Source organism: Caretta caretta, chromosome 3 (assembly GCF_965140235.1).
Source record: "Caretta caretta isolate rCarCar2 chromosome 3, rCarCar1.hap1, whole genome shotgun sequence".
NCBI classification, from domain to species: domain Eukaryota; kingdom Metazoa; phylum Chordata; order Testudines; family Cheloniidae; genus Caretta; species Caretta caretta.
Window position 1 is genome coordinate 131,300,599 of NC_134208.1, and position 27,813 is coordinate 131,328,411.

The 27,813-nt window shown below is 43.3% G+C and overlaps 1 protein-coding gene across 1 annotated transcript in view; it reads left to right on the forward strand.

The window, feature by feature from the left end:
* Window positions 1-3,069: 3,069 nt before the first annotated feature.
* The window catches only part of PGBD5 (piggyBac transposable element derived 5), a 100,744-nt gene continuing 76,000 nt past the window's right edge, over window positions 3,070-27,813 (forward strand). The window contains exon 1 of the mRNA XM_048843909.2: window positions 3,070-3,709. Within this exon, the coding sequence (XP_048699866.2) occupies window positions 3,079-3,709 (631 nt within the window). The 5' untranslated portion in view covers window positions 3,070-3,078. The remainder of the gene's footprint in view (window positions 3,710-27,813) is intronic.

The window sequence follows — 27,813 nt, forward strand, 5'->3', positions numbered from 1 at the left end:
TATTACCTGGAGGGTCGTGAACTGTCAGCCTCCACCCCAAACCCCGCTTTGCCTCCAGCATTTATAATGGTGTTAAATATATTTAAAATATTTTTAATTTATTAGGGGGGTTGCACTCAGAGGCTTGCTATGTGAAAGGGGTCACCAGTACAAAAGTTTGAGAACCACTGATATAGATAGTAAAAAGAGAAGGAGTATTCGTGGCACCTTAGAGACTAACAAATTTATCTGAGCATAAGCTTTCATGGACTACAGCTCACTTCATCGGATGCATGTAGTGGAAAATACAATGAGGAGATTTTATATACAGAGAGAAGATGAAACAATGGGTGTTACCATACACACTGTAACGAGAGTGATCAGGTAAGGTGAGCTATTACCAGCAGGAGAGAAAAAAAACCTTTTGTAGTGATAATCAAGATGGGCCATTTCCAGCAGTTGACAAGAACATGTGAGGAACATTAGGGGGCGGGAATAAACATGGGGAAATAGTTTTACTTTGTGTAATGACCCATCCACTCCCAGTCTTTATTCAAGCCTAATTTAATGATGTCCAGTTTGCAAATTAATTCCAATTCAGCAGTCTCTGCTTGGAGTCTGTTTTTGAAGTTTTTTTGTTGAAGAAGTGCAACTTTTAGGTGTGTAATCGAGTGACCAGAGAGATTGAAGTGTTCTCTGACTGGTTTTTGAATGTTATAATTCTTTGTCTGATTTGTGCCCATTTATTCTTTTATGTAGAGACTTTGCCCTCACCCATAACTATTTCACATTTGGGGACAATGTATACCTTCAAATCAGTGGCACTGCTAAGGGTACCCACATGGCCCCACAGTGTGCCAACATTTTTATGGCTGACTTAGAACAACGCTTCCTCAGCTCTCATCCCCTAATGCCCCTACTCTACTTGCGCTACATTGATGACATCTTCATCATCTGGACCCATGGAAAAGAAGCCCTTGAGGAATTCCACCATGATGATTTCAACAATTTCCATCCCACCATCAACCTCAGCCTGGACCAGTCCACACAAGAGATCCACTTCCTGGACGCTACGGTGCTAATAAGCGATGGTCACATAAACACCACCCTATACCAGAAACCTACTGATCGCTATACTTACCTACATGCCTCCAGCTTCCATCCAGAACACATCACATGATCCATTGTCTACAGCCAAGCTCTACAATACAACCGCATTTGCTCCAACCCCTCAGACAGAGACAGAGACCTACAAGATCTCTATCAAGCATTCTTACAACTACAATACCCACCTGCTGAAGTGAAGAAACAGATTGACAGAGCCAGAAGAGTACCCAGAAGTTACCTACTACAGGACAGGAAAGAAAATAACAGAACGCCACTAGCCATCACCTTCAGCCCCCAACTAAAACCTCTCCAGCACATCATTAAGGATCTACAACCTATCCTGAAGGACAACCCATCACTCTCACAGATCTTGGGAGACAGAACAGTCCTTGCTTACAGACAGCCCCCCAACCTGAAGCAAATACTCACCAGCAACCACACACCACAAAACAAAAACACTAACCCAGGAACCAATCCTTGCAACAAAGCCTGTTGCCAACAGTGTCCACATATCTATTCAGGGGACACCATCATAGGGCCTAATCACATCAGCCACACTATCAGAGGCTCGTTCACCTGCACATCTACTAATGTCATATATGCCATCATGTGCCTGCAATGCCCCTCTGCCATGTACATTGGCCAAATCAGACAGTCTCTACGTAAAAGAATAATGGACACAAATCAGATGTCAAGAATTATAACATTCGAAAACCAGTCGGAGAACATTTCAACCTCCCTGGACACTCGATTACAGACCTAAAAGTCGCAATTTTTCAACAAAAAAACTTCAGAAACAGACTCCAAGCAGAGACTGCTGAATTGGAATTAATTTGCAAACTGGACACCATTAAATTAGGCTTGAATAAAGACTGGAAGTGGATGGGTCATTACACAAAGTAAAACTATTTCCCTATGTTTATTCCCCCTTCCCCCAACTGTTCCTCACACATTCTTGTCAACTGCTGGAAATGGCCCACCTTGATTATCACTACAAAAGGTTTTCTTTCTTTCCTGCTGGCAATAGCTCACCTTACCTGATCACTCTCTTTACAGTGTGCATGGTAACACCCATTGTTTCATGTTCTCTGTGTATATAAAATCTCCCCACTATATTTTCCACTGTATGCATCCGATGAAGTGAGCTGTAGCTCACGAAAGCTTATGCTCAAATAAATATGTTAGTCTCTAAGGTGCCACAAGTCCTCCTGTTCTTTTTGCAGACACAGACTAACAGGGCTGCTACTCTGAAACCTGATACTGATAGTGTGACCTTTCCTCTCCTCCCATTTTTCCCTAGGCCCAGTAGTGTTTGCACTCATCTTTCATTAAGGTGGCTCTCATCAATATGAAAGGGACTTGCAGACCTCAGCTATAGATTAATGCAAGCAAAAGCGATTGCACATCCTATTTTGCACGAAGAAGGTGTGATAGGATAGTGATCATTATGACCCTCCTACGTCTCAACTCGGTTTAAGGGCCTGTGTGCTTTTCTGTGTCCTTCCTACTTCTCCCACGGGTTGCTGTTGCTTGTGACAATCCCGCTCCCGGCTCTCAGCCATTAAGTACCAAGCACCGCCACACCCCGAGGAGCTAGAGTGATTTCAGTCTCTTCCGATTGTCACTGAAAAGTCTCAGCCGCAAGTTGGACGCGCGCGCCGCAGAGGGGCTCCAGGGGCGGGTGGGCTTCAGCACCCCAGGCCGCGGACAGCTCCGTGCGCCGCGGGGTGGGGGAGGAAGCGCAGCTCCCGCAGGGCGGCTCGCTGCCGGGGGAAGAGCGGAAGAACTCCCGCCCCTCCTCCGGGGGTCTCACGGAGTCCGAGGCGCAGCGGGCCCCCCTCCTCTCCCGGCGGCGGCTCTCCTAAAGGGGCTCTGTGATTTTAAATGGGCCGAGACCCGCCCCTTCGGGGTGGGGCGTGGGCGGGCCCAGGCCGTCCGGGGCGGCCATATAACCCCACCTCTTGGGTGAGGACTGCGGCTATAATTGGCTGGATGTGGTATTTGGAGATGCTAAGCTGGCTCCTTCCCCCCATGTCCCTGCACACACACAGGGGTGGGTTGCGCGGGCGGCAGAGGGAGGCAGGGCTGGGTGGCGGCGGCGGCGGGTCTGCCACTCCCTGCCTCCCTGCCTCGCTGTCCGAGCCGCTCGCGTTGCTGGGCTGCTGCCTGCGGCCGGGCGAGGCGGCGGAGCCGGGCCGCGGGGAGCGGGGGCTGCTGCTGCTGTCGGCGGCGGGGATGATGGCGGAGGGCGGCGGCGGGGGGCCGCGGCGGAAGGCGCTGTCCCTGCTGGAGGCGGCCCGCTCCCGCTACGAGAGCCTGCAGATCTCGGACGACGTGTTCGGGGAGTCGGGCCAGGACAGCAGCGGGAACCCCTTCTACAGCACCTCGGCCGACTCCCGCTCCGCCTCCTCCCAGGACGAGGACGAGGAGCAGCTCGCGGCTGCGGAGGGGCCCGGCCCCCGGGGCAGGGGGCGCCGTGTCCCCAGGGCGCTGGCGGCGGAGCGGCAGCAGGTTCCCGGCAGCGGCTGCAGCCCCGGCCCCACGGAGGAGGAGGAGGAGGAGGAGGGGGGCTGGATCCCGACCCTGCGCGACGCCCCACCCCCAGACTTCAAGGATAGCTTCGGTAACAGGCGGGCTGGGGAGCGGGGTGGCGCCTGCAGGGGGGAGCCCCCTCCCTCGCGGGCTGGGGGCGGGGGGGCCTGGGCTGCTGCCCGCGGGGGGGCGGGGAGCAACGGGACGGGGCTTTGCGGATAATGCTCAAGAGGCGGCCCCGGCCGGCAGGCAGGCGAGAGGAGCAGGGCAAGTCCCTTCTCCGGCGGGAAGGTTAATGTGGGGGCTGCAGCCAGGGCCTGAGGCTGAGGGGCAGGAGGGCGGGTGCAGCCGGGGAGGCACTTCTGCCGTTTGGTCAGAGGCCGGGAAGGGAGCAGCTCTCATTCCCGGGCGGCTGCTTGCAAGAGAGCCCGGATCGCTCAGCTCCGCCGAGCCCTGTGCAGGTCAAAGGGCGCGGAGCTCCCTCCCCGCTGCGGTCTGTGCCTCGGCCCCAGATGTCCCGAGCACCGACTGTAACTAGCGGGCGGGGTAACGGGCGTAGCAGCGTGCGGGAGAGCCAGGCTGACTTGCTCATCCCTGGCCTGGCGCCCGAAACCCCCTGGAAGGGGAGGCTGGATCTGCAGGGTTAGTTTGAGAGAGTGCGGTCGGTCTGCCGACTCCTGCCACCTGACTGCGCTTTGGCCTCGTTAAACAAATCGCTCCTCGGGCCGATGGTACCGTGCGTGTTAGTCACGAGGGAGAGAACAACCCCTTTTCGGGAAGAGTGAGAGCTCGCTGCATCTGCACAAGAGCAGCAGCAGGGTAGGGCTGGCTGTTCAATCATTGCCTTTCAGGCCGGAGTATAGAAATATCTCTCCTGTGCACGGGCTGAAAGCTTTATTTGATTTAATTAGGATAAAGGATAGCTCCCCTCTTTCAGGGCACTGGCTTTTTTCATACCTTAGTCCTTATAAGTCATGGCTTGTATTTATGCAGTAACTGGATAATTGCCTGGACTTAGATGAAATGGTGTCTAACAAGACCTATGGAAGGCGGGATGTGACTGATTATGAACACTTTGTCCTTTTTCTTCTCCCCTGATAATTTTGTGATCTTCAGAACAACATGGCAGGTTATACAATGTAGCCTTGGGAATCTCTGCTGCTTTGCTGGAGTTAGAAGCTGGAGATCCTGCTCAGCCTGTGTGTCCTAACATGTACATGGCCTATGATATAGGAATATGGGAGTATTATTATACCCACTTTACAGCTGGAAGAAGCTGTGGACCAGAATGGTTAAGTGACTTGCTCAAGATCACACAAGAAGTCTGTGGCAGCCCTGGAAATAGAACTCTGCTCCTCAACCCTTGTCCTTACCACAAAGCCATCTTCAGTCCTACACATTGCCACACAGGTCTTTGATAAAGTAAACGTTGAGAGCTCACTGCAGTGATCTGATGTATTATGGCAATGCATGGTATGGAGATTTTAATAGAATGATCTGTGTGAGATGTCATAGTGGTTTATAGGGAGTCATTCCAACATCAGTCCACAGCGTTAATGATACGTTGTGTATGTAGCAAAAAAAAAGTCATGTAAAGAAAACTTGCAGAACGTAAAAAATACAGCAATCAAATAGAATACTATATATTATAGGTTTATATGTGAGCTCTGAGATGTTACCATACTCTGCTACTGGTATCTTGTCCAATTTGATATTTGCTAGCCCAACCCCACTGGTTTCTATTCTTGATTGTCAGGCTTAATTCATTAATGTTGATGAGAAGTATCAGAGAAAAGTCTATATTTAACAAATAAATGAAGATTCAAGAAAAAAAAAGTGCACTTCAACAAACCTCCCTGTACCACACTGTGGATTAAAACAGAGCTAGAGGAAGTATATATTTTTTAAGCTAATGTAAAAAGAACCCCCAAGCAAAGTTAAGCTCCAAATAATATATTACAGTAACATTATTTTTGACTGACGTGTTAACTAACAAAAGCAAGAAAGGTTGCTGCTCCCCTGTCTAGGCACTGTAAAATATTAAACATCACGTACTAATATAAAACTCTTGTGGGTCTTTAAAGAGAACTCCAGTGGATATCTTGGATTCCTCTAATTCTCAAGCATATCTGAGGACACAGTTTGGACCATACTTTTCATGGAGTTAAGTAAGGATGAAATAACTTAACATTTAAATTCTTTGCCTTTGCTAGTGTATACATTTGTGTAACTTTAAAGCAGTGATATGCATTTAATATAGAGATGGGATTGACATTTTCATTGCTTCTTTGAAAAAAGAAAATTAAGTTGATGACCTATCAGCTCATGAGTTCAGATTTCCTTAGAAATGAAGGCATTTGATTTGTGGGAGACAGAAGTGAACACAGAAGTCTTTGGAGCGAGGAGAGTTGGTAATACAGAGACTGCTTCCACCTACTAGTAGATTTGAGAGAGATTTCTGCTGCTTCTTGTTCTGTTTGTGGCATGAACTGCATACAGTATCTATAATAGTGATTAGCTTTGGCAAAAACTTGGTTGAATGAGAACATAAGAATGGCCATACTGGGCCAGACCAATGGTCCATCTAGCCCAGTATCCTGTCTTCCAACAGCGACTGGTGCCAGATACCTCAGGCAGTGAACAGAACAGGGCAAATAATAAAGTGATCCATCCCCTGTCATCCAGTCCCAGCTTCTGGCAGTCAGAGGTTTAGGGGCGCCTAGAGCATGGGATTGCATCCCTGACCATCTTGGCTAATAGCCATTGGTGGACCTATCCTCCTGTGAACTTTGTCTAATTCTTTTTTGAACCCAGTTATACTTTTGACCTTCACAACATCCCCTGGTAATGAGTTCCACGGGTTGACTGTATAGTGTGAAGAAATACTTTCCTTATGTTTGTTTAAACCTGCTGCCTGTTAATTTCATTGGGTGGCCCCTGAGTCTCATGTTATGTAAAAGGGTAAATAACACGTCCCTATCACTTTCTCCATGCCATTCATGGTTTTATATAACTCTGTCATAACCTCCCCCATCCAGTCATTTCTTTTCCAAGCTGAACAGTCCCAGTCTTTTTAACCTCTCTTCATACAGAAGCTGTTCCATACTCCTAATCATTTTTGTTGCCCTTCTCTGTATTTTTTCCAATTCTAAAATATCTTTTTTGAGATGGGGTGACAAGAATTGCATGCAATGGGTGTACCATGGATTTATATAGTGGCATTATGATATTTATTGTCTTACTATCTATCCCTTTCCTAATGGTTCCTAGCATTGTTAGCTTTTTTGACTGCTGCTGCACATTGAGTGGATGTTTTCAGAGAACTATCCACAATGACCCCAAGATCTTTCTTGAGTGGTAACAGCTAATTTAGACCCCATCATTTTGTATGTATAGTTGGAATTATGTTTTCCAATGTGCATTACTTTGCATTTATCAACAGTGAATTTCATCTGCCACTTTCTTGCCCAGTCACCCAGTTTTGTGAGAACCCTTTGCAACTCGTCACAGTCAGCTTTGGACTTAACTATCTTGAGTAATTTTGTATCATCTGCAGACTTTGCCAACTCCCTATTTACCTCTTTTTCCAGATCATTTATGAATATGTTGAACAGCACTGGTCCCAGTACAGATCCTTGTGGGACCTTGCTATTTACCTCTCTACCCTGTAAACTGATCTTTTATTCCTACCCTTTGTTTCATATCTTTTAGCAGGGACTGATCCATGAGAGTGCCCATGACTGCCTATGTTGTTTAGGAGCCTTTTGGTGAGGGACCTTGTCAAAAGCTGTCTGAAAGTCCAAGTACACTATATCTACTGGATCAGCACTTCTCAATCAAGGGTCTGCAGCCCCATGGGGGTCTGCAGGCCCTTTCAGGGGGGCCACAGGACCCCACAGCTGAAACCCAGTGCCCCCCATGGGCTGAAGCCAGGAGCTGCGGGGCTGAAGCCCCTATTCCCGATGCCCCCTGAAGCCCTGATCTCCGGCGCCCCATATGGGACTGAAGCTGGGAGCAGTAGGGCTGAATCCTGGGGTCCCGAGCCCTGGTGCTCCCCATGGGGCAGAAACCCTGAGCCCATGGGCAGAGTTTAACCTACATTTATGGTGGGGAAAAACATTTTCTAAAAGCCAGATTATAGGAAACATTCATTTATCACAAAGTGGTTGTCAGATGTGACTTGACCCCTGTATGCAGAAGATCACTTTTGCTGGGTAGATGAGAATTAGGACTGCATGCAGCAGCGTAGCACACTCTAAATATGCATGTCAGGAAGCAAAGGATAGCTTCTGATGAATGCAGTTAACTGGCCACATCTTTTGGGAGCTAGCCAGTTAAATATTAGTTGCATCTGCAGCTCATTGCTGAAAAAACACATTGGTGAGCATTAGAGATTTTACTTTAAAGAATTCTCATTTCACTTTTTTTCTGCTAGTTCACCAAAGGCCAACAAAAAAAACAACAATGAAAAGAATTGTTTATAGGTGTGCATTAAAGCAGCTTTACTCCATTATAAATATATTACATTGGGCCGTGTCCACTTCTCAGATTAAATTATTCAGAGCAGCAGTATAAACACTGACTAAACACATCTGAGACATGCAATCTGTCTCCTTGATTATGCGATCATTAAAGTTAGAGTTTCCAGTCTTAACTTTACTGAAGAATGTTTACTGAAGTTGGGTCAGCTGAGGAGGGGGAGAGATGCATTTGTGTAGATGGTTAATGAACCATCTTCCAGTTGGATGGATGACGGTTACAAGATGGTAAGCTTTTCAAGGTGGGGGCTGTCTCTTACTATGTTTGCATAGTGCCTCATACAATAGGGCTTCAGTCTTCATTGGTTCCTCTTGGCACTGCTGTTATTCAAATAAAGAAAATGAATTTGGCTCCTTTCAAATAAGGAAAATGTATTTAGCTCCCTCCATCTAGTCTCTAGTGAACCTCATAATACAACATATTTAGTTAGTATGGAGTCATTCATACATCCTGTATTCCAATGTATTCCAATCCAAAGCATAATCCAATTTTACAGGAGTTAAATAGTAACTGAAGGGGCGATGGTGGGACATAGCTGAAGGAGAAAAGGGTTTTTTAGTTGAGATTTCAAAGAATAGAATCTCAGCTAAGCAGAGAGCTACAGGAAGACTGTGCAGAAGGGAGGAGAGTCAGAGATAGTGAGATCACATGGAAAGGCAGAAGAAGCCAGTGCTAGAGGAGCAGGGTGGGAGTAGAGAGAGAGAGCTCAAGGTAGGATGCAGCATATTCATAGAGGCTTGTAATAAGGAGGGGAATTTTGGTCTGAATCTTGAAAAGAATCTGGAATTCTGGGTGATACAAAATCTCTAAAGAAAGGTCCAGTTCAAGAATAGCAGGAAAGATACACTGCAGAAGGTGGAAAAATATTTGAGCATCACTTATTCATTTGTGTCAGATTCTGCTGTAGAATTTGGCCCAAATAGCTCTTTGCTTGTGAATGTGGGTGAAACTCCCCTGACTTCAATGGTGTTTTGCCTACTTAGGCCATCAGAGAAATTGGCCTATTTGACTTGTGAACTCTAAAATTATTTCAAAGTGTAGAATATTTATAGGAAATAATTTTGCATTCACTTTTGGATAAATTCTCTTCAGTATTTTCCTGGGTGTGTTTGTTATATAATAAATAATACAGTAATAGGACTCAGAATTGCAGAATGATGGTGAATGCATCTGTTGAGATGTCAGAGGAAATGTCTATAGGATGATCTAAAAGATTTTATGTTTAGCATAATCCACATCTTTATTTAGCAAAGGTTCAGTATCTTCTAGATCTTATGAAATCTAAACAACTGCTTCTGAAGGTTTTATTGGGCCAAAAGCAGATTTCTCTCCATCCATCATTGCTAATAGTGTTGATTTCAGTGCAAGACAACCTTGCTGATCTTAAAATGTAATGCAATTTAGGTATCGTTTCCCTTCCCCCACTTTGCACTATTCATGTTCAAGTTCAGCAGCAAAATGCTCATTACTTAAACTGGGTAGAAGAACCAGATTTTCTGCTCTTAAAATGGCAAGCATTCATACTTTGTATTTAATACCCAAAAGTCAGTAAACACTGCAGATTAAGGGCTCTTCTTCACAATATATCTGTAGCCTTTTGCATAGGAGAAGCATGTTTACTCCCAGACTGATCTCTTGCATGTGGCCAAATGATCCCCCATCTCCTTTTAAAGTGAATGAAGTGGTAATTTAAAGGTAGTGGATGAGCAGCTCTGGGAAGTACGGTCCTCTCTCTGCACAATACAGGAACACCATAAGAAACAGCAGTGCCCTGTCAATGTGTTTCAAACTTGAACTGCAGAGACCACCTTGTGGTGTGAACGGGTGGTCTTTCCATGTACATTCAGTTTTCTGCTGAGACTGAGGGTACTAATCACTGATTAGCTTAGTTAGTCTGTATAGACTTAGCTCACAGAAAGTACTTGCCGAGGTGGCACAGAATTGAAAGATGCTGGAGGCTTCACTCAGTTGAAACATTTCCTTCCATGCTCAACATCCCACCAAATTCAGTAGGAACACAATGAATCCTGCACAAATATGGCTTCCCCAGTAGGGAAGTATGAAGCACACCTCAAAGGAATGTTAACAATAGATATAATCGGATTCCCCGAGAAGACCTGTTATAATATCTGTCCTTCCTGCATTCAGAAACCAGTGAGAGTATGGTGATTGCTGAAATATTGTTAGGGACCCTTGGCACAGGGCATCAAAGCCAACTAATAAAGACATCCCGTTGTACTCTTATATTATATTTCTTCTGTGGTTAACTTGTCCCTCTGTTAGTACTGTCAAAGCAGAACACATTAAAATAGAGAATAGCTGTGCTCCAAAGGTAGGTGCAAGGACAAGTCGAATAATAGTCCTCCGATTCATCTGTCCTTTCACTTTCTTGTGGCATGGCATTCTTCTCAGGGAGAGCATCCTTGCCGAGACAAATCTATCATTCCCATTTCATATTTCTTAAAGGAGAGGGTGTTAGATCCACTTTCTCTCCCCTCAGCCAATATGACCGGCCAGGTTATACAGTGGATCTTCTGTGTGCGTGGGAGGGGGACAAGCTTATGATGGTTGCTTAGCATATCTTGTCACAGTAGTGGTGTCTCTGGCAGCTTCCTAAGGAGAAGACCAGGAAAACTGCAGGCACATGTTAATAGTGTATTAATTAAAGCATTCTTCCAACTCCTGGCCTTCCACATCTCCTTCCTCAGATGTGGCATAGAATTTCACATGATTTGTATTGATAAAATGCGCAAAACTGTGTTCGTTCCTGTATCTTATTTGATAGTTGAATAGACATTGCTTGCATTCACCAGAATAAAAAGCTGTAGCTGATCAATTCGGAGCCAGAGGGTGAGGAGTGGGGAGAGAGCAGCCATATATACTTTGGGCAACCCTATGACCTAGGAATTGCTTGTACAGGCTGTACCCTGAAGACAAGCAGAGAAGATGCTCTGGTTTGACAATCAGAGAGAAGGAGCAGGAGGTGACTGCAGACTAGAACTGGAGGGATGAGTAGTACACTATGGAGCTGATCTTCACTCATGTAAAGAACCTCTCAGACACACTTCAAGTTTTCAGGCCAAGCAGAAGAGGACTTGCACAATTCCTAATCAATGTGCAATACTCTTAATGTGGAGGCACAGCAGGAGAGTTCCTGACAGGATAGAAAATGCAGTCTCAGATAGGGAAGGTGAATTCTTTCAGCCCGTTAGACAGTTTGTACTGCAGGAGGGGACTGTATAAGCTCTGTAGATCATGTGTAACTTATCCCTTTCAACCCTAAATGTAGTTCACTGAGGCACTCTGTGAGGACGGAAAATCATGTCAGACAGGAGTACACAAGAGAGATGTTGAAGCAAAGAATACTGTACATGGCCTTGCTTGGGAAAAAAATAAAAGTTGTACATTGAACAGGAAGAATTGGTATAAAAGACTATTATGTTATGATGTTTCTTGTGAAGCAGAAAAGAGACTTAACAGCTGGCTGTTGTAAGAGGGGTTGATCTCTGATTGCATAGGGCACAGAAGCAGATGGATACCAAGTAGATTAAATTAAAGAGAGACAAATTTAAAGTATTGATTTGTCTTTCAGAGTGAGAGTTCAGGTGGTCCCTTTTGGCCCTGATCATCTAGTCTGACATCCTGCACATCACAGGCCGCTAAACCCCACCCTTTACTGTGCACAATAACCTGCATTATGCTGAAGTATTACAGCCCTCATGGGGCTTTACCTACTATGTGCCACAGACAGACAGTAGGAGGGACTGTGATGCACCAATGTCTGGGGCCCCTGCAATTGCAGGGAATTGATTTAGTGAGGTGTACTCAGATGAGCCCCCCCTTACCTGATCACTCTTGTTACAGTGTGTATGGTAACACCTATTGTTTCATGTTCTCTGTGTATATAAAATCTCCCCACTGTATTTCCCACTGCATGCATTCGATGAAGTGAGCTGTAGCTCACGAAAGCTTATGCTCAAATAAATTTTAGTCTCTAAGGTGCCACAAGTCCTCCTTTTCTTTTTTCAGATGATCCTAGTAAGCAACCTGCACTTTGTGCTGCACAGGAAGACAGATGAAAAAAACTCCTCTAGGTTCCTGCCAATCTGACCGGGGGCAAAAATTCCTTCCTGCCCGTGAAAATGGCAATCAGTATAACTCTGAGCATGTGAGCAAGACACAGCAGCCAAGCATTTGAAAAAGAGACTTATGTGCTACCTCAGAGGACTGGCTGTCCCTGTCTGGTGTTCCATCTCCAGCCATGGCCATCTCTGTTTCAAAGAAAGGAATGTGGCTGGAACAAAGTACACTGGGAGCAGGCGTGGGAATCCTTCCTGACCCCTAAACGTGACTGGCTGAAGCATTAGTTTTAGGAACATAAGTTGTAGGATCAGAAGGTACCTCTTGAGTCACTGAGCACACCCCCCTGTCACTGGAAGCAAACCTGTAAAATTATCCCACTCAGACATTTATGAAGCTCTTTTAGAGTTTATCTGTGGAACTCACTGCTGAAGAAAGTCAAGTCAAATACTACCATTGTATTTTTTAAGAGTGCTGGCTAACTTTCTGACTACGAACAACTCTTGTAGCTGTGCAAACGAGGGCCCATGTTCAGCAAGACACTTAAAGCATCTGTGGAGCTTTAAGAATGTGATTAGTCCCACCGATGTATATGGAACTTTTCAGATGCAGATAGTTACCCACATACTTAAGGGCCTTGCTGAGTTAGGCCCTAGATGAGATAATCAACTTTTATGTTTCAGGGCATAAATTGACTTTCTGTAACGGTGATTCCAGATGCACAACTTTTTCCATGTATTTCATTGTGTAAATGGCTAGATGCATTTGGGAATGGGGAGATCAGAGGCTGAGGGAACTGGGATTGTTTCGTCTGCGGAAGAGAAGAATGAGGGGGGATTTGATAGCTGCTTTCAACTACCTAAAAGGGGGTTCCAAAGAGGATGGATCTAGACTGTTCTCAGTGGTAGCAGATGACAGAACAAGGAGTAATGGTCTCAAGTTGCAGTGGGGGAGGTTTAGGTTGGATATTAAGAAAAACTTTCACTAGGAGGGTGGTGAAACACTGGAATGCGTTACCTAGGGAGGTGGTGGAATCTCCTTCCTTAGAAGTTTTTAAGGTCAGGCTTGACAAATTCCTGGCTGTGATGATTTAGTTGGGGATTGGTCCCGCTTTGAGCAGCGGGTTGGACTAGATGACCTCCTGAGGTCCCTACCAACCCTGATATTCTATGATCACTTCCTTTTGCTGTGTTAGATACTGGCCACTGCTAGAACCAGGAGGCCAGACTAGATAAATTAATAATCTTATATGGCGTGTCTAACTTTACTTTCCCAGACTCAGAACCCTTTCCCAGTGACAGTGTGGTGTGGTTTTTGTTTGTTTGTTCGTTCATTTCTTTGTTTTTTTGCATATTCAGTTTCCTCTGTATAACACACAGTTCACAAGGGTTGAAAGAGGAGAAGACATCTAAACTTCTCCAGAAGGAAGGATGCTGTTCCTTAAGGCTTGAAATTAAGTTCTGCAGGGCCCATTATCAATAGAATTATTTTTACATTGAATCAAAACAAAAGATTCAGATGAGCTGAGCCTGGAAAACCAGAGGGGTTTCGGATCCAATACTGCTGAATATGTTGTATGGTTGTGGATAAATCCCAAATCAAACTTTCAATGTTGTTGCCACGTATCCCAGTTGTTTCTGGGTTGCTGGACTGTTTGTCACTTGATAGGCTCACTAAAGAAAACCAAACAAACTCAAGTTCTCCATTAATTCAGTAGCGTGGTTGATTTCTACACATAAACCTGTCATATTAAATACTTCTATTTGCCTTATTTGTAAACTTAAGGTATAACAAATCTTATCCTTTGGGAAGCAACAAATGCAATGCCTTGGGGCTGTATGCATTTGGGTTCTGCCTTCTCATTCCCTGCAGCTTGCTCCCCTGAGTTGGGGTTGTTGAGGAAGAGACAGTGACCAGTAGCAACCTACATGGTGCTAACTTGCACATGGTTTCCCCTGGGGCTTCAAGAAATGTTACAGGGGGCTCTCGGGGGAAAAAATTCCCTAATGGCAGACAGAGCTGTCCCTAGGGATCCCGGGGGCAGCATGGGGCCAGCAGCTCGGAGCCCCTAAACTTCTAAGAGCTAAGCAGATCAAAGAAAGCATATCTATCACACTGATGAGATTTAAATTCAAGGCTCCTTATAAGAAATGGAAAGGGAGGTGGATATTTTTTGCTGTTTTTAAAATTAAATAGGCAGCTGCTATTGTTTTAAAAATTATTATGAAGAACAAGTTTAAGCTTTGTTGTAACGTGTGTTGTTTGCCTGGACTGCTCAAGACCTGAGTGCTTGTGTAGGAGGGACTCTTTGAGTTGGCTTCTTAAAAACCTTCATGCTGGTTCACGTCTGATACTCCTTGATGAAACATAGGAGCCTTGTCTTAGAACAGGCTTATTCAAAGTGATACAAGCTATGGGAGTCAGATCTTGGAAGCGCGTTGCCATTTTCATAATGTAATAAAAATACTGTCATGATAAATAATAATAGTGTGTAATAAGCATGTCCTAAAAACTAACTTTATATTTCCAAGACCACTGCTTTTATAATTTATACTCAGGTAAAGGAGAAAATCTCTGGAAATATTCATTTTTAGGAGGGGGTTCACAACACTTAACATTTTAGTGAAAGGGGTTCACAGGTTGTTAAAGTTTGGGAACCACTGCTCTAAAGTGAGTCACATCCTGCTTTCTCCATCTGACAGTAGGTGGATATGCAGTATGCGTGAGAGTAATAAGGAATGACCCTCTTCCAAGACAAAATCTGCTCCACCTATTTCTATATCACTGGGCACTGACTCGCTGTCTGGTGTCATCTTTAGTAACAGTTAAGGCTAAGATTTTGTTACGGGTATGTTTAGTAAAAGTCATGGACAGGTCATGGGCAATAAACAAAAATTCATGGAAGCCCATGACCTGTCCCTGACTTGTATTAAAAATATCCCTGACAAAATGGGGAGGGAGGAGGGTCCCGCACCCACAGCTGCTGGGGTTCCGGGGTTCCCCCCGCCACCTGTGGCAGCTGGGAGTTGCAGGGTCCCCCCACGGCAGCTGAGAGGTCAGGGGCTGGGCAGCTGCTGGGGGTCCCCCCGCCACATTCAGCACATTCTGGGGGACTCCTATCCCCAGCTGAGAGCTGTGGGGTCCCCCTGCTGCCTGGCAACTAGGAGCTGCAGGGCTGCCAGCTGAGAGCTCCAGCCCCACTTCTGTGGGGCTGAAGTGGAAAATATTATGGAGGTCTCTGGAAGTCACAGATTCCATGACCTCCATGACATAATCGTAGCCGTAGTAACAATCTAAGACAAGGATTCTCAAACTTTTAAGCATTGTCAGTTGCTTGAAAAGAACTACCAATCCTTCCCACACTGATTACACACCACCTGTGCAGCAGCAATTGTTCTTGCTTGCATCAGAGAGGACAGCTTTGAAAAGATGAAAAATAACAGGGTGTTGCTGCTTGGTTAGATTGCCATCTGTGCTGTCTATTTGCTTTCCTTGGCCGTAGGCCTCTCCTGATGTCTGCATTGCTAGAATCCTTTCAGCTTGCTTTGTGGTTTCATCCTGTCTTCTCATGCATTTGCTGCCTTTTCAGTGTGGGGGACATCTGCAAAGCTGACCAGGGCTGAATTTACATTAGAGAAATACTTGACAAAGAAAGGCATGAAGCAGCTGTGCAAAGTACCGGTGTTTTGTTTTTTTTTGCAGGGGAGGGGTTGAGAGAAGCCTTCTAGATACCCTAGAAGTGTTATGTAGTGGCCTATAATTAGCAGGAAATAGTGTTACTGCATTTCTGGTAGCTTGTGCTTTCCATTGCTGTTTGTATCCACATGTTGCCTTTCATCAGATGTTTAGACTGTAATCTCTTCATTGTGTGTGCAGAGTTTAGCACAATGAAGCCTCAGTGCATTACTGCAGAAGAAATAACTATGACAAAAGTGCCTCTGTGGACCAAAATGCTCCATAAGAAACACCCCGCCTGCCCCCCCCACCATGTAATAGAGACAGCAGTGCAAGAACATCTGATATAACAGATTCATTCTGTGGTGAGAGTGCCCCAAAGGGATTTTGCGTCATTATTGCTCTTTGAAATCAATGGAGCTACCCTGATTTACACCATCAGAGGGTCTGGCCTGGTATTTCTCTAAAAGTACAGGTTGCATAGCCAAGCCTTCTATTTATTTCAAGTAGTCTCTGTTCTGCTCCCCTAGCAGAATCTTCCTCTGTGTTGCATTTAGAGGCGGGCTGAAGCCACAGCATTCAGATTGGAAACGCCTCAGGGTTCATGGCTGCCAACGTGGGGTTTTAGTTTGGTCCATTAAACTGGTAAAGGCTCATTTGCGAGATTCAGATCCCGGTTTGGATTTTTTACTCTGCCATTTTGGGAGGGATCTGGGATCGCGGCTGTATCTGCACTGCTGTATTTTCTAAATGTAGTACACAGATTCTGCATTTTAAGGTAAAATGCAAGCATTGGGGAAGTAGTGTTTGCAGTACCATGCCATTCAGTCTATATAACTTTTGCTCCCCTGGATTGGGAACAGCGAGGAAGTCATGTGCACAGCCTCTGAAAAGAGTCTCTTACACGCTCAGTAGATTTGTAGATTACAAGGCCAGAAGAGATTGTTCTGATCATCTGGTCCGACCTCAAAGTAGAAGTCTTTCTGTTCCATTAGGGCAAAGTTCCCCTGTGTAGAGAGCCAGTATAAGGCTTATGTGCCCCTTACTGTTGTCAACTCTTGCAATTTTTATCGCAAGTCTTGTGAAAATTTAGGTGGGGGGTTTTCTTAATGCCCCAGTGCTCAGATTCAAGTGATTACATCAGAATCCCAGTTTTCATTTAAAAAACAGTAAGCTTCTAGCCTTCATGTTTTCAGAGAAATGTTTGAAAATGAGCCATGGGCACCCTACATTCTCAAATCAAAGGGCAAATAAAAAGCAACCGAAATCTAACTTTTATTTCATGATTTTTAAGCCAATCTCAAGACTTTGGCAGCCCTGTCTCAGTATTTTATGAATGTTTAGGGGACTGGCAACCATGCTCTTTCGACCCACTTAAGCCTTCAAAATATGGCTTAAGTGATGCATAGGCCCTGTGCTGGTGAATTTCACCTCTCATGACAATTGCTGTGAGGCTCTTCCACATGAACATTAACCAAAAGAATGGTGGCTCCAGAATGAACCAGTGATGAAGTGGTGGTGGGGTATGGGGGAAGATAGGCATCTCCAGAGTTGTATAAGGAAAGCTGACTACTCACAAACCTCTAGAGAGGAAGATGCAAGCCATTGCACTGATTTTGAACTTTGTATCCACTAACCTGATAGAGGAGTTTGCTTTTGGGGACAGACTGTCGGTCCAAAATAGTGTGCAATAAAGCATTTTTGTGTCATGAAACCAATAGCAGGCAATGAGGGGTTTTTAGGCATATACATAATGAATATGAAATAAATCCTTGAAGCTGCTAATGCTGCTGCCTAAACTGGACCACCACTGAATTCTCCATTAGTATTTTTTTAAGGACAAGACTGTGTGCCTTTTTAATCAATGAAAGAAATCTTAGTTTAAAAATAAAAAGTTTAGACATCAGAACGTAGTCCCCTACTTTAAGGGGAAGGATCTGATAGCATTTTGTGGGTATATGTTGAAATTGTGGGATACAGACTGAACGTGCCTTTTGACTTATTGATAGCTCTTTTTTCCACATCTACCTTTTTTGAAAGATTGGTACAAAGGGAGACAGTTGGATATTGACCTGAAATGGGCTGACTTCAAGCAGTGGATCACCGATTGCTCTAATACATCATTTTTCCCTAAGATTAAAAAAAGACAAAGATAGGAATCCATTTCTTTTATGCTGAGACTGGCTGGTGAAAAACTCCTAAGCACAATATTTTTGATCTGGAATGGAGCATGAAGCAAGAACGCCACCAAAATTGTGCTAACCTTTACTTCAAAGTTATCTGTATCCACTGACTCCTTTTAATCAGTGCTATGGCTTTTCCCTAACCTGTCTGACTGTGCTACAGGATTTAGTTTGTTGTCTAGTAGCACTGCACTTCTTAGAATGCTCCAGACTGGCTTCCAAGGGAATGTTTATATCTTATACTTACTAAAATAACTTATCAGGGTGTGTGTGTGTGTGGTGTCGGGATATCAGTACCTGTTATTAACGTTGCCTGACACTTCCCACTATAATACCCTGCTTTCACTTGCTTATAACTTTTTTGTTATACTTTAACTGTTTGGGCTGAAATTTTCCATGGCAGATGTCTGCCTCAGGGTTGGGGTTGTTTGTTTGGGTTTTTTATATTTCAGCTAAAACAATTCTGCCATTTCTGAGAATGAGGCTAGGGAAGAAGACATTGTTTTGTCCATGTGAAAATAGTGGTGACCTTTTCTTTGAAAAGCACTAGCTTGCCTCCCCCATGCTTTGGTGCAAAGGCTTTAAATTTGGCTGGGGAGTGGCCTTTGTGTTAGGGATGTGCCTTTTGCTGTGCCGGTGAAAATCCACCCATTTTTGGCCAAGTTATAAGCCACTGGAAAAATTGCAGCTCACACCTGCTCAGTAAAGACTGCTTGGATTTTATCAGCTAAATACCCTGAATATTCTGCACCGGGCACGTTCCAGGCTGGGGCTGAGCAAGGCTTGCTTTGCAATTGAAGCTCTGGGCCCTGGTTCTGGCACCTGAACTGAGAGTTGGGAGCCTGTCTCTCCTGTGCTCTCAGTGACCCCTCTGCTGGGCCCAGGCAGTGTAGAGGAGGAAAAAATAGTATGTAATTATATAATTAAAGACTGTTTCATAATGCATATACTTAGTGGGGCCAAATTGTGACCTTAATTCTGGCCTTTCCAAACTTTTGAGTGCCTGACTTTATTAAGATTGCAATGTTCTTTTAACACATTTTGTATGTAAAATGAGATATAAAATTATCCTAGTCTTTAATTCTTGTGGTCTTCCCTGTAACAGCCTGTTTCCTCTCTGTCTGTCTTATTTAGACTGTAAGGTTTTTGGGGTAGAGACTGTGTGTATTTTTGTTTCATTTACAGTACAAAGCACACTGATGCTTAAATAAGAGAAATTGCCACATATGTGGTGGAGATGGCCATGTGATAAATGCACTTTATCGTGCACCTTTGATCTAGGTGAGTCGTGAACGGATTGGGCATTCTAAAAAATATGTAGGGATACAAAGAAGTGTTTAATCAGCATCTAAATTTGAGTTGTATGGAAAAAATCCTGTCCCAAATCTCTCTGCAGAGGTAGAAAGATCATAAAAATATATATCCTGGGGCTGCAGAAGAGAGGGAAAACAAGTGAAAGAAGATACCCAGCCTACAGAGAAACCAATTATGCGTAATTAAGATGACTGAGCCAAGAATTTGGACCATGATTTCTGAGTAGTACTCTTCTCTTTGGGCTGGGTCTTCTAGTCACTCTTAATTTTCTTTCTGGCTTTTGCCCCCAGACCTGCTCTACACAACCTCCTTCAGAGTCACGAAATTATAGTCCCTGAGAAAGGAAGAAGGGAGCAAAAATAAGTGGGCACCAGTATTTCTCCAAGCAGTGCTGGTGTTTCTGTTACTTTCCTTTCTTTCTCCTTCTTTTATGGAGCTGGTTGATTCTCTGTCACCCTGCGTCTTGTGTAGTCACTTACACTGGTGGAAAGCAGGTGTGAAAAGCTACCAGATACTAGTGTTTTACACCCATTTCCTTTCACTGTGCACTGGTGTGAATGGCTGCACAAGGTGCCAAGTAACAGTGAATTGGGCCCTGCCTTACTCTGTACTCTAGCAGGAAATGGGTCAAGCTGTGCTTCCCCTGGTCTAACTGACCCTTATAGTGGGATTCTGTGGTTTGAATCTTGAATTGGTAAATCTAGTCATCGGCTGCCATTAATTCCCCTGACAGGCTTTGTGGTTTTACTATCACATTCTCGTATTTAAAATGCTTTTCTCTTCCCTGTTTCTCTGTGGAAAAAACTCTTTCTGTTTGGGTGGAACTGACGACCACACAAGGGAAACAGTGAAAATGATTATAAACCAAGTGCTGTCTAATGTGCATAGGGAACAAAATGAGACAGTTTAGGTTCTTATGATCTCATCACTCTAGGTCTGAGTGCCTTGCAAAAATTAAAGAGTTTATCCTCAACACTGTGAGGTAGGGAAGTATGATTAGCATCCCCACTTTATAGGCACAGAGACATAGGCCCCAATCCAGCAAAGCATTCAAGTAGGTGCTTAATTTTAGGGTAAGAGTAGTCCCATTCACGTGCTTAAAGTTAAGCATGTGCTTTGCTGGATCAGGGCCTAAGTGACTTGCCCAAGATCAGAAAGGAGGTCTGTGGCACTGCCAACAATTTAACCTGGATCTTCTGAGTAGTACATCACAATCTTAGCCATGAGTCTATCCTTCCTCTCAAAAAACCAGGATTTTTCCCCCTCTGTTCTCCTTCAACTACAGTAACCTTAGAGGTTATCTGCAATAATAGCAGGTAAAAAAATTTCAGGCAGATGTGTGAATTTTTTTTCTCAGTTGATGGTGTCCTTTTAAGCAAATGCAATAGAAATATATGAGAAAGTATGTGATGCTGTTATTCCTGCTAACGATGCCTGGAAATGTGATATCAAGGAAGATTCCTCCGTTACTCAAGAGACAAGGGGAAAAAATACTGAAGAAGAAACTGAACTTAGGCTCCCATGCATGTATTTTGGAGTTTCCTGCTAGTCAGCATGAATCGATCAAAACTGCAAAGACAATTAAAGTAAACTTGTCAGAGATAAAGATCGGCCAAACTAATAATCACAAAGGAAAACAGATCAGTTTTGTCAAGGAGGGGAAGTTCTTTCTCAATCCACGTCTGTTTCTGGGAACAGTCACGCTGAAAGCTTCTTACTGAAGCAAAACATAGAACTGCAGAATGATTCACTCAGTGTTGCCAACCTCTTGTGTTCAAAAATCATGTGTCGGACCAAAAAATGTCATAAGATCTAAAAACCAGGATAAATCACATTCTGTTTTTTCCCGGTCTGGTTTGAACCTTTATGCGAGCCCCTGTTTGCCCAGTTTGTATAGTATGCGTATGAAAAGCCAACCGTAAGTGTGCAAACACAAATGAAGACATCCCCTGGCTCCACTTACAGGATATGTCTATGCTGCAGCCAGGGGAAGTGATTTCCAGCTTGTGGAGACCGCCTTACACATGATAGCTTTGATTTGAGCTAATGCACTAAAAATAACATAGCTGCAGTGGCTCGGACTAACTGAGTACAATCCTGTCCAAGGGGACAGTGACGGGTTGGATCACAGAAACCCCCTGGTTGCCAGCTGATGTACCAAGACTACTTCTGCCCCTGCTTTCCGTGCCAGCTTGAGACTCCAGCACCCTGTCTTGAGCCAGACACGCCAGTCTGCTCCAACACAGACCCAGGATCTGAACCATGTGCCCCAAAGCTGCAGACTTAACTGAAAGCAACTTAAGAAGTGTTCCTGTCTTTAACACTCAGATGCCCAACTCCCAATGGGGTCCAAATACATATGTTTTACCCTGGATAAAGCTTATACAGGGCAAACTCATTAATTGTTTGCCCACTATAACACTGATAGAGAGAGATGCACAGCTGTTTGCCTTCCCCAGGTATTAATACATACTCTGGGTTAATTAAGAAGTAAAAAGTGATTTTTATTAAATACAGAAAGTAGGATTTAAGAGGTTCCAAGTAGTAGCAGCCAGAACAAAGCGAATTACCAAGCAAAATAAAATAAAACAAGCAAGTCTAAATCTAGTACAGTAATAAAACTGAATATAGATAAAAATCCTAACTCAGGTAGCTTCCTTTTACAGACTAGCCTCCTTCTAGTCTGGGTCCAGCAATCACTCATACCCCCTGTAGTTACTCTCCTTTGTTCCAGTTTCTTTCAGATATCCTTGGGGGTGGAGAGGCTCTCTTTAGCCAGCTGAAGACAAAATGGAGGGGTCTCCCATGGGCTTAAACTGACTTTCTCTTGTGGGTGGAGACCCCCTCCTCTCTCCTATGTGAAGTCCAGCTCCAAGATGGAGTTTTGGAGTCACATGGGCAAGTCACATGTCTCTGCATGACTCAGAACTTACAGGGTAGCAGCCATGGTTCACATGCTTCCTTGAATGTCCTCAGGTAGACTTCTTTTGTGGATTGGAGCATTCCAAGATGAATTGTCCTTTAAGTGTTTCTTGATTGGGTATCTAATTTGCACTTTCCTTTCTCCTGAAGCTGACCAAATGCTCTACTAAGGCTGCTTAGAAATCAAGCCAGTATTCATAACTACGAATACAAAAATGATACATGCATACAAATAGGATTAATAGATTCAGCAGATCATAACCTTTACAAAGATATGTTACATGGCATATGTAGCATAAAACATATTCCAGTTATGTCATATATACATTCATAAGCATATTTCCAAAAAGCCTTATGGGAGGCACCATCATAGGGAGGTCTACACTAGAAGCGCTACATCAGTGAACTGCACCGATACAGCTATACTGCTGTAGCACATCTGGTAAAGACGCTCAATGCTGACGGTAGAGCGCTCTCCCATCAGCATAATTACTCCACCTCCGCAAGAGGCGGTGTGGACAGTCCTTCGGTCGCTGTAACTTGCGTCGCTCAGGGAGGTGTCTTTTAAACCCCCCTGAGTGACGTAAGTTAGATCGACTTAAGCGGTAATGTAGACGTGCCCCAAGATTCTAGGCATGTACTCAAGTGGCTAGCATGAGCCACTGTGGCTACACTGCTCTTTTTAGCACACTGGTTCAATCAAAGCTAGCACATGTAAATCTACGTAAACTGGAAATTACACCTCCCAGCTGCAGTGTAGACATACCCACAGTCACCAAACTCCTGGGAGGAAGGAGCCATCACTGTCTCTCTCCTTATGCATTTGTGTGAGTAAAACTCATCTGCTCAAATGTTCATGGAAACTGAATATGGAAGGGGCATAGGCTTGACCAACAGAAATTTAAGTGAAATACTCATGGACATCTGTTTGGGCTATTGTCCCAGTTCGAACATTTGCATTTTTATAGGCATCACCTTAGATTTTTAAAGATCTAAAGTAATACCTTTCAGTAGAAGGTCTGGGTGCAAATGGAGGAGTTGATATTTCACGCTCTACAGCTGGAAGGAAAATCTGTAGAGAGAAAATTCATGCTTGCTGAAGATCATGACTGAGAGATATTGGATTACTTAAGCTTGAGACGAGTAAACAAGATACACTGATGTGATAAAGAGTGTCATAAGAACCCCAGAGAAGAATGGGAACTGCAGGAAAGACCGTAGTAGGTAGAGTTTGGTGGTTTAATGGCAAAGTCAGAGTTTATCTTTCTAGTCTATGTATCACTAATTCTATTTTAGTTATATGAGACAGCCTATTGCACAGTGATTGTGTGTTGTGGATGAATTCCACTAGAGCACCAAGAGAAAACTGTTAAATCCCATTTTCTTTCTTAATGACACAGATTAAAATTTAAATTTTGAATACTGAGGGATTTTACTCTAGTGTGTTAGGCATTGGATCCAGGAAAGCATTTACAGACATGCTCTTCTAAATACAAATATTGTACCACTTTAACTATACTGTTACAGTCAAAGTAGGGTAACCCCACGAGTGTGGATGCAGTTATACTGATATAAAAGTGCTTATGCCTGTAGCCTCACTGGAGCTAATGGGACATAAGTACATGCTTAAATACTTTGCTGAATTGAATCTGCTATGCCACTTTCACTAGCCCACAACACCTTTATTTTAGGGTTATCGATTAATCTCCGTTAACTAATGCGATTAACTAAAAAGAATTAATCGCAATTAATCACACTTTTAATCGCACTGTTAAACAATAGACTACCAATTGAAATGTATTATATTTTTGGATGTTTTTCTACATTTTCAAATATGTTGATTTCAATTATAACACAGAATACAAAGGGTACAGTGCTCACTTTATACTATTATTTTTTATTACAAATATTTGCACTGTAAAAACGATAAATAAATAGTATTTTTCAATTCACCTCATACAAGTACTGTAGTGCATGTATCATGAAAGTGCAATTCACAACTTTTCTTTATCATAAAAGTGCAATTTAGAAATGTAGATTTTTTTTTTTTGGTTTTGTTACATAACTGTTTTGTTTTTTTGAGTGCCGTGTAAAACTTCAGAGCCTACATGTTCACTCAGTCCTACTTCTTGTTCAGCCAATCACTAAGACAAATAAGTTTGTTTACATTTACGGGACATAATGCTGCCTGCTTCTTATTTACAATATCACCTGAAAGTGAGAACAGCTGTTTGCACAGCACTTTTGTAGCTGGTATTGCAAGGTATTTATGTGCCAGATATGCTAAACATTCATATGCCCCTTCATGCTTCGGTCACCATTCCAGAGGACATGCTTCTATGTTGCTGACGCTCATTAAAAAAATGCGTTAATTAAATTTGTGACTGAAATCTGAGAGGTGTGGAGCATGCTTTCAGAAGCCTTAAAAGAGCAACACTCCTATGTAGAAACGACAGAACTGAACCACTAAAAAAGAAAATCAACCTTCTGCTGGTTGCATCTGATTCAGATGATGAAAATGAATATGCATCGGTCCGCACTGCTTTGGATCACTATTGAGCAGAACCCGTCATTGGCATGGACACGTCCTCTGGAAGGGTGGTTGAAGCATGAAGGGACATACGAATCTTTAGTGCATCTGGCATGGAAATATCTTGCGACTCTGGCTACAACAGTACCATGCAAACACCTGTTGTTACTTTCAGGTGACATTGTAAACAAGAAGGGGACAGCATTATCTCCTGCAAATGTAAACAAATGTGTGTGTCTGAGCGATTGGCTGAACAAGAAATAGGACTGAGTGGACTTGTAGGCTCTAAGGTTTTACAGTGTTTTATTTTTGAGTGCAGTTATATTTTTGTACATAAGTCTACATTTGTAAGTTCAACTTTCATGTTAAAGAGGTTTCACTACATTATTTGTATTAGGTGAATTGAAAAATGCTATTTCTTTTGTTTTTTATTGTGCAAATATTTGTAATAAAATAATATAAAGTGAGCACTGTACATAGTTGAAATCAATATATTTGAAAATGTAGAAAACATCCAAAAACATTTAAATAAATGGTATTCTACTGTTCTTTAACAGTGAAATTAATTGCGATTATTTTTTTTAATCATTTGACAGCCCTACTTTATTTAAACGAATTTAGTTCTGATGAAAGGTTCTTGATTGACAGACTTGGAGACCAAAGTTTTGAATTGCAGAATAGATGCTGTGTGGGAAGCAATAACACAAGTTTTCTTACACAGTCCTACCAAGGTGCCTCAATCCAGACACGGAGTGACCACTTCTATACGGTACTTCTGGACTATCTGCCCTAAACAGTAACAAGTGTGGAAGTCGTGGCTAGCTGTGATGAAAATCACTAAATTCACCTCCCTGCCCCCACCCTGGAAATATTCTAGTTTCTTAAGTTTGGGACTGGCTGACACCCGACTGTGAAGACCAGGGGTTGGCCCTGCCCAGGAGCACAATGTTGTCACCTCCCACTAAACATCATGGGAGCTGGGGCATTCAGACCCGAAAGGATAAATGCAAACACTTGTTGGTGTGACACAGGAAATGCTACCTATTCAGGGAAATGCACAATTAACAAGAAACCAGGGAACCACATCAAAGATGTATGAACAAGCTGTTGGCATTGAGGTGAGGCACTTTTTTTTTTAATTGGATAATGGTCAGCCAAAAAAAAAAAAAATCAATTGGCAGGAAATTAGAGAACTGTTGCTTAACCAGGAAATTTCTTTGTGAACATCCCACTAAGGAGCTGAAAGAAAGGAGGGGAAGGCACAAAGACACAAATCTCAGCTATCCTATAAAAAGAGCGGTAGTGGGTTAGTTTCACAAGGCATACAAGCAGGACAGTTCCTGTGGAGCTTTGTATTCTTTTATATTGATTTACCATGACTTCCCTGCCAGGCTATTCCTGCACACATTGACTTGAGCTGGGGATGTTTAACAAGGGTAGGGAAGCTTGGGTCTCTGGCGACTTTCAGTTCTATGATCAAAAGATATTTAAAACCAATTCAAAAAAAATGAAAGGCAGCTCAGAGGGAAAAAGCAAGGATTCATTGCTGTGAACAAAGAGGAAGCTGCATCTCCATTATCCTTGCTGGAAAAGCAACCACCTATTCTGCTGTTACTTCCAGGGGACAGGCATTTGGGATCTTGGATTTCTCTGCTAGATGGGAACTGACTTGACAAAGGAAGTGTCACAATGAGGGGGTGGAAGGGGAGTTCTCAGAATTTTAGAACAAACGATGGTGAAGATCTACAGTAGTTCACATATGCTGGTAACGACAAGGAAGGGAAATTTTTTACACTGTGGGAGTAATAACTCACCTGCTTACGTAACCCTAAGCTCTTTGTTTTAAATGGGAAAAATTCTAAAGTGAGTTTGATGCTCTACAACAGAGGGAAGATGTAGCAGAGGAAATAATCTTGCATATGAGAAAATCATTCTTTCAAGGGGCGCTAAAAACCAAAATTCTGTAAGAGCTCTCAGGCAATTCCTCATTGGTAAAGACTGGACAAAACTAAAAACTGAATTGAAATCTGCAGTTTATCAACATCAGGCATCACACATCTCTGCCATAAGATAAAATATTGTTTTATTGGACTAAACTACTTAAACACATACATTTTCTCCCTCATCCACTTCCACAAGTAGGTTCTACTATGTTTTTTTTAAGCCATCAAAATTACATTAAATATTTCATGACTGATGTCATCTTTAGTATTGTATGCTGAGTGCAGCTTGTTTACTTGTGGTACAGTCAGCTGTATACTCCATTGTCGGAAAATAAGTGAGGGGTGAAACCTTTTATCTTGTCATGAAGTATAATGTAGACTTTGAAACAGAAAATAATGGGGATATTTCCAATAAAATTTCTCTCTTTCAATTATGTAACTCAGCCACAGGTAGTTTGACTTTTTCTGCTTTGTGTGTTGTGTGTGTGTGTGTGTGTGTGTGTATCTTTCTACTGGTTGTTTGGCACAAACCCCCAATCTTCAGAAAACTGGTATATTTAAGTAGGAACACAAACACACAAAATCACTAGTGTGTTAACATTACAGACTTAGGATACTCATTGTGGACATAAGGGGGAGTTGGTACCTTGCATTGTTTTTGAGCTACTGCAAACATAAAGATCAGAAATGAGATCTAGGGCCCAGGTCCTCAAAGGTTTTTAGGTGCCTAAACTTCCATTGATTCAATGGGAGTTAGGTGCCTAAATACCTTTGAGGACTAGAGCCTAAGTCCATATTCCCTGTGATTTGCACAGGAGAGTGTTTCTCCTACTGGTCACTGGACGTTACAGTCACTCAGCACAAATTGGGCTGACCATCCATTTATCTGAGAGTAAACATTTGATTCAAAGCAAGAACCATGGAAGCAGCCGTTTCAAGATTGACTCTTACGAGTATAAGCCTAAGTTGCCTGTGCTCCCCATCACTGAAATAACACTTAAGGGAATGA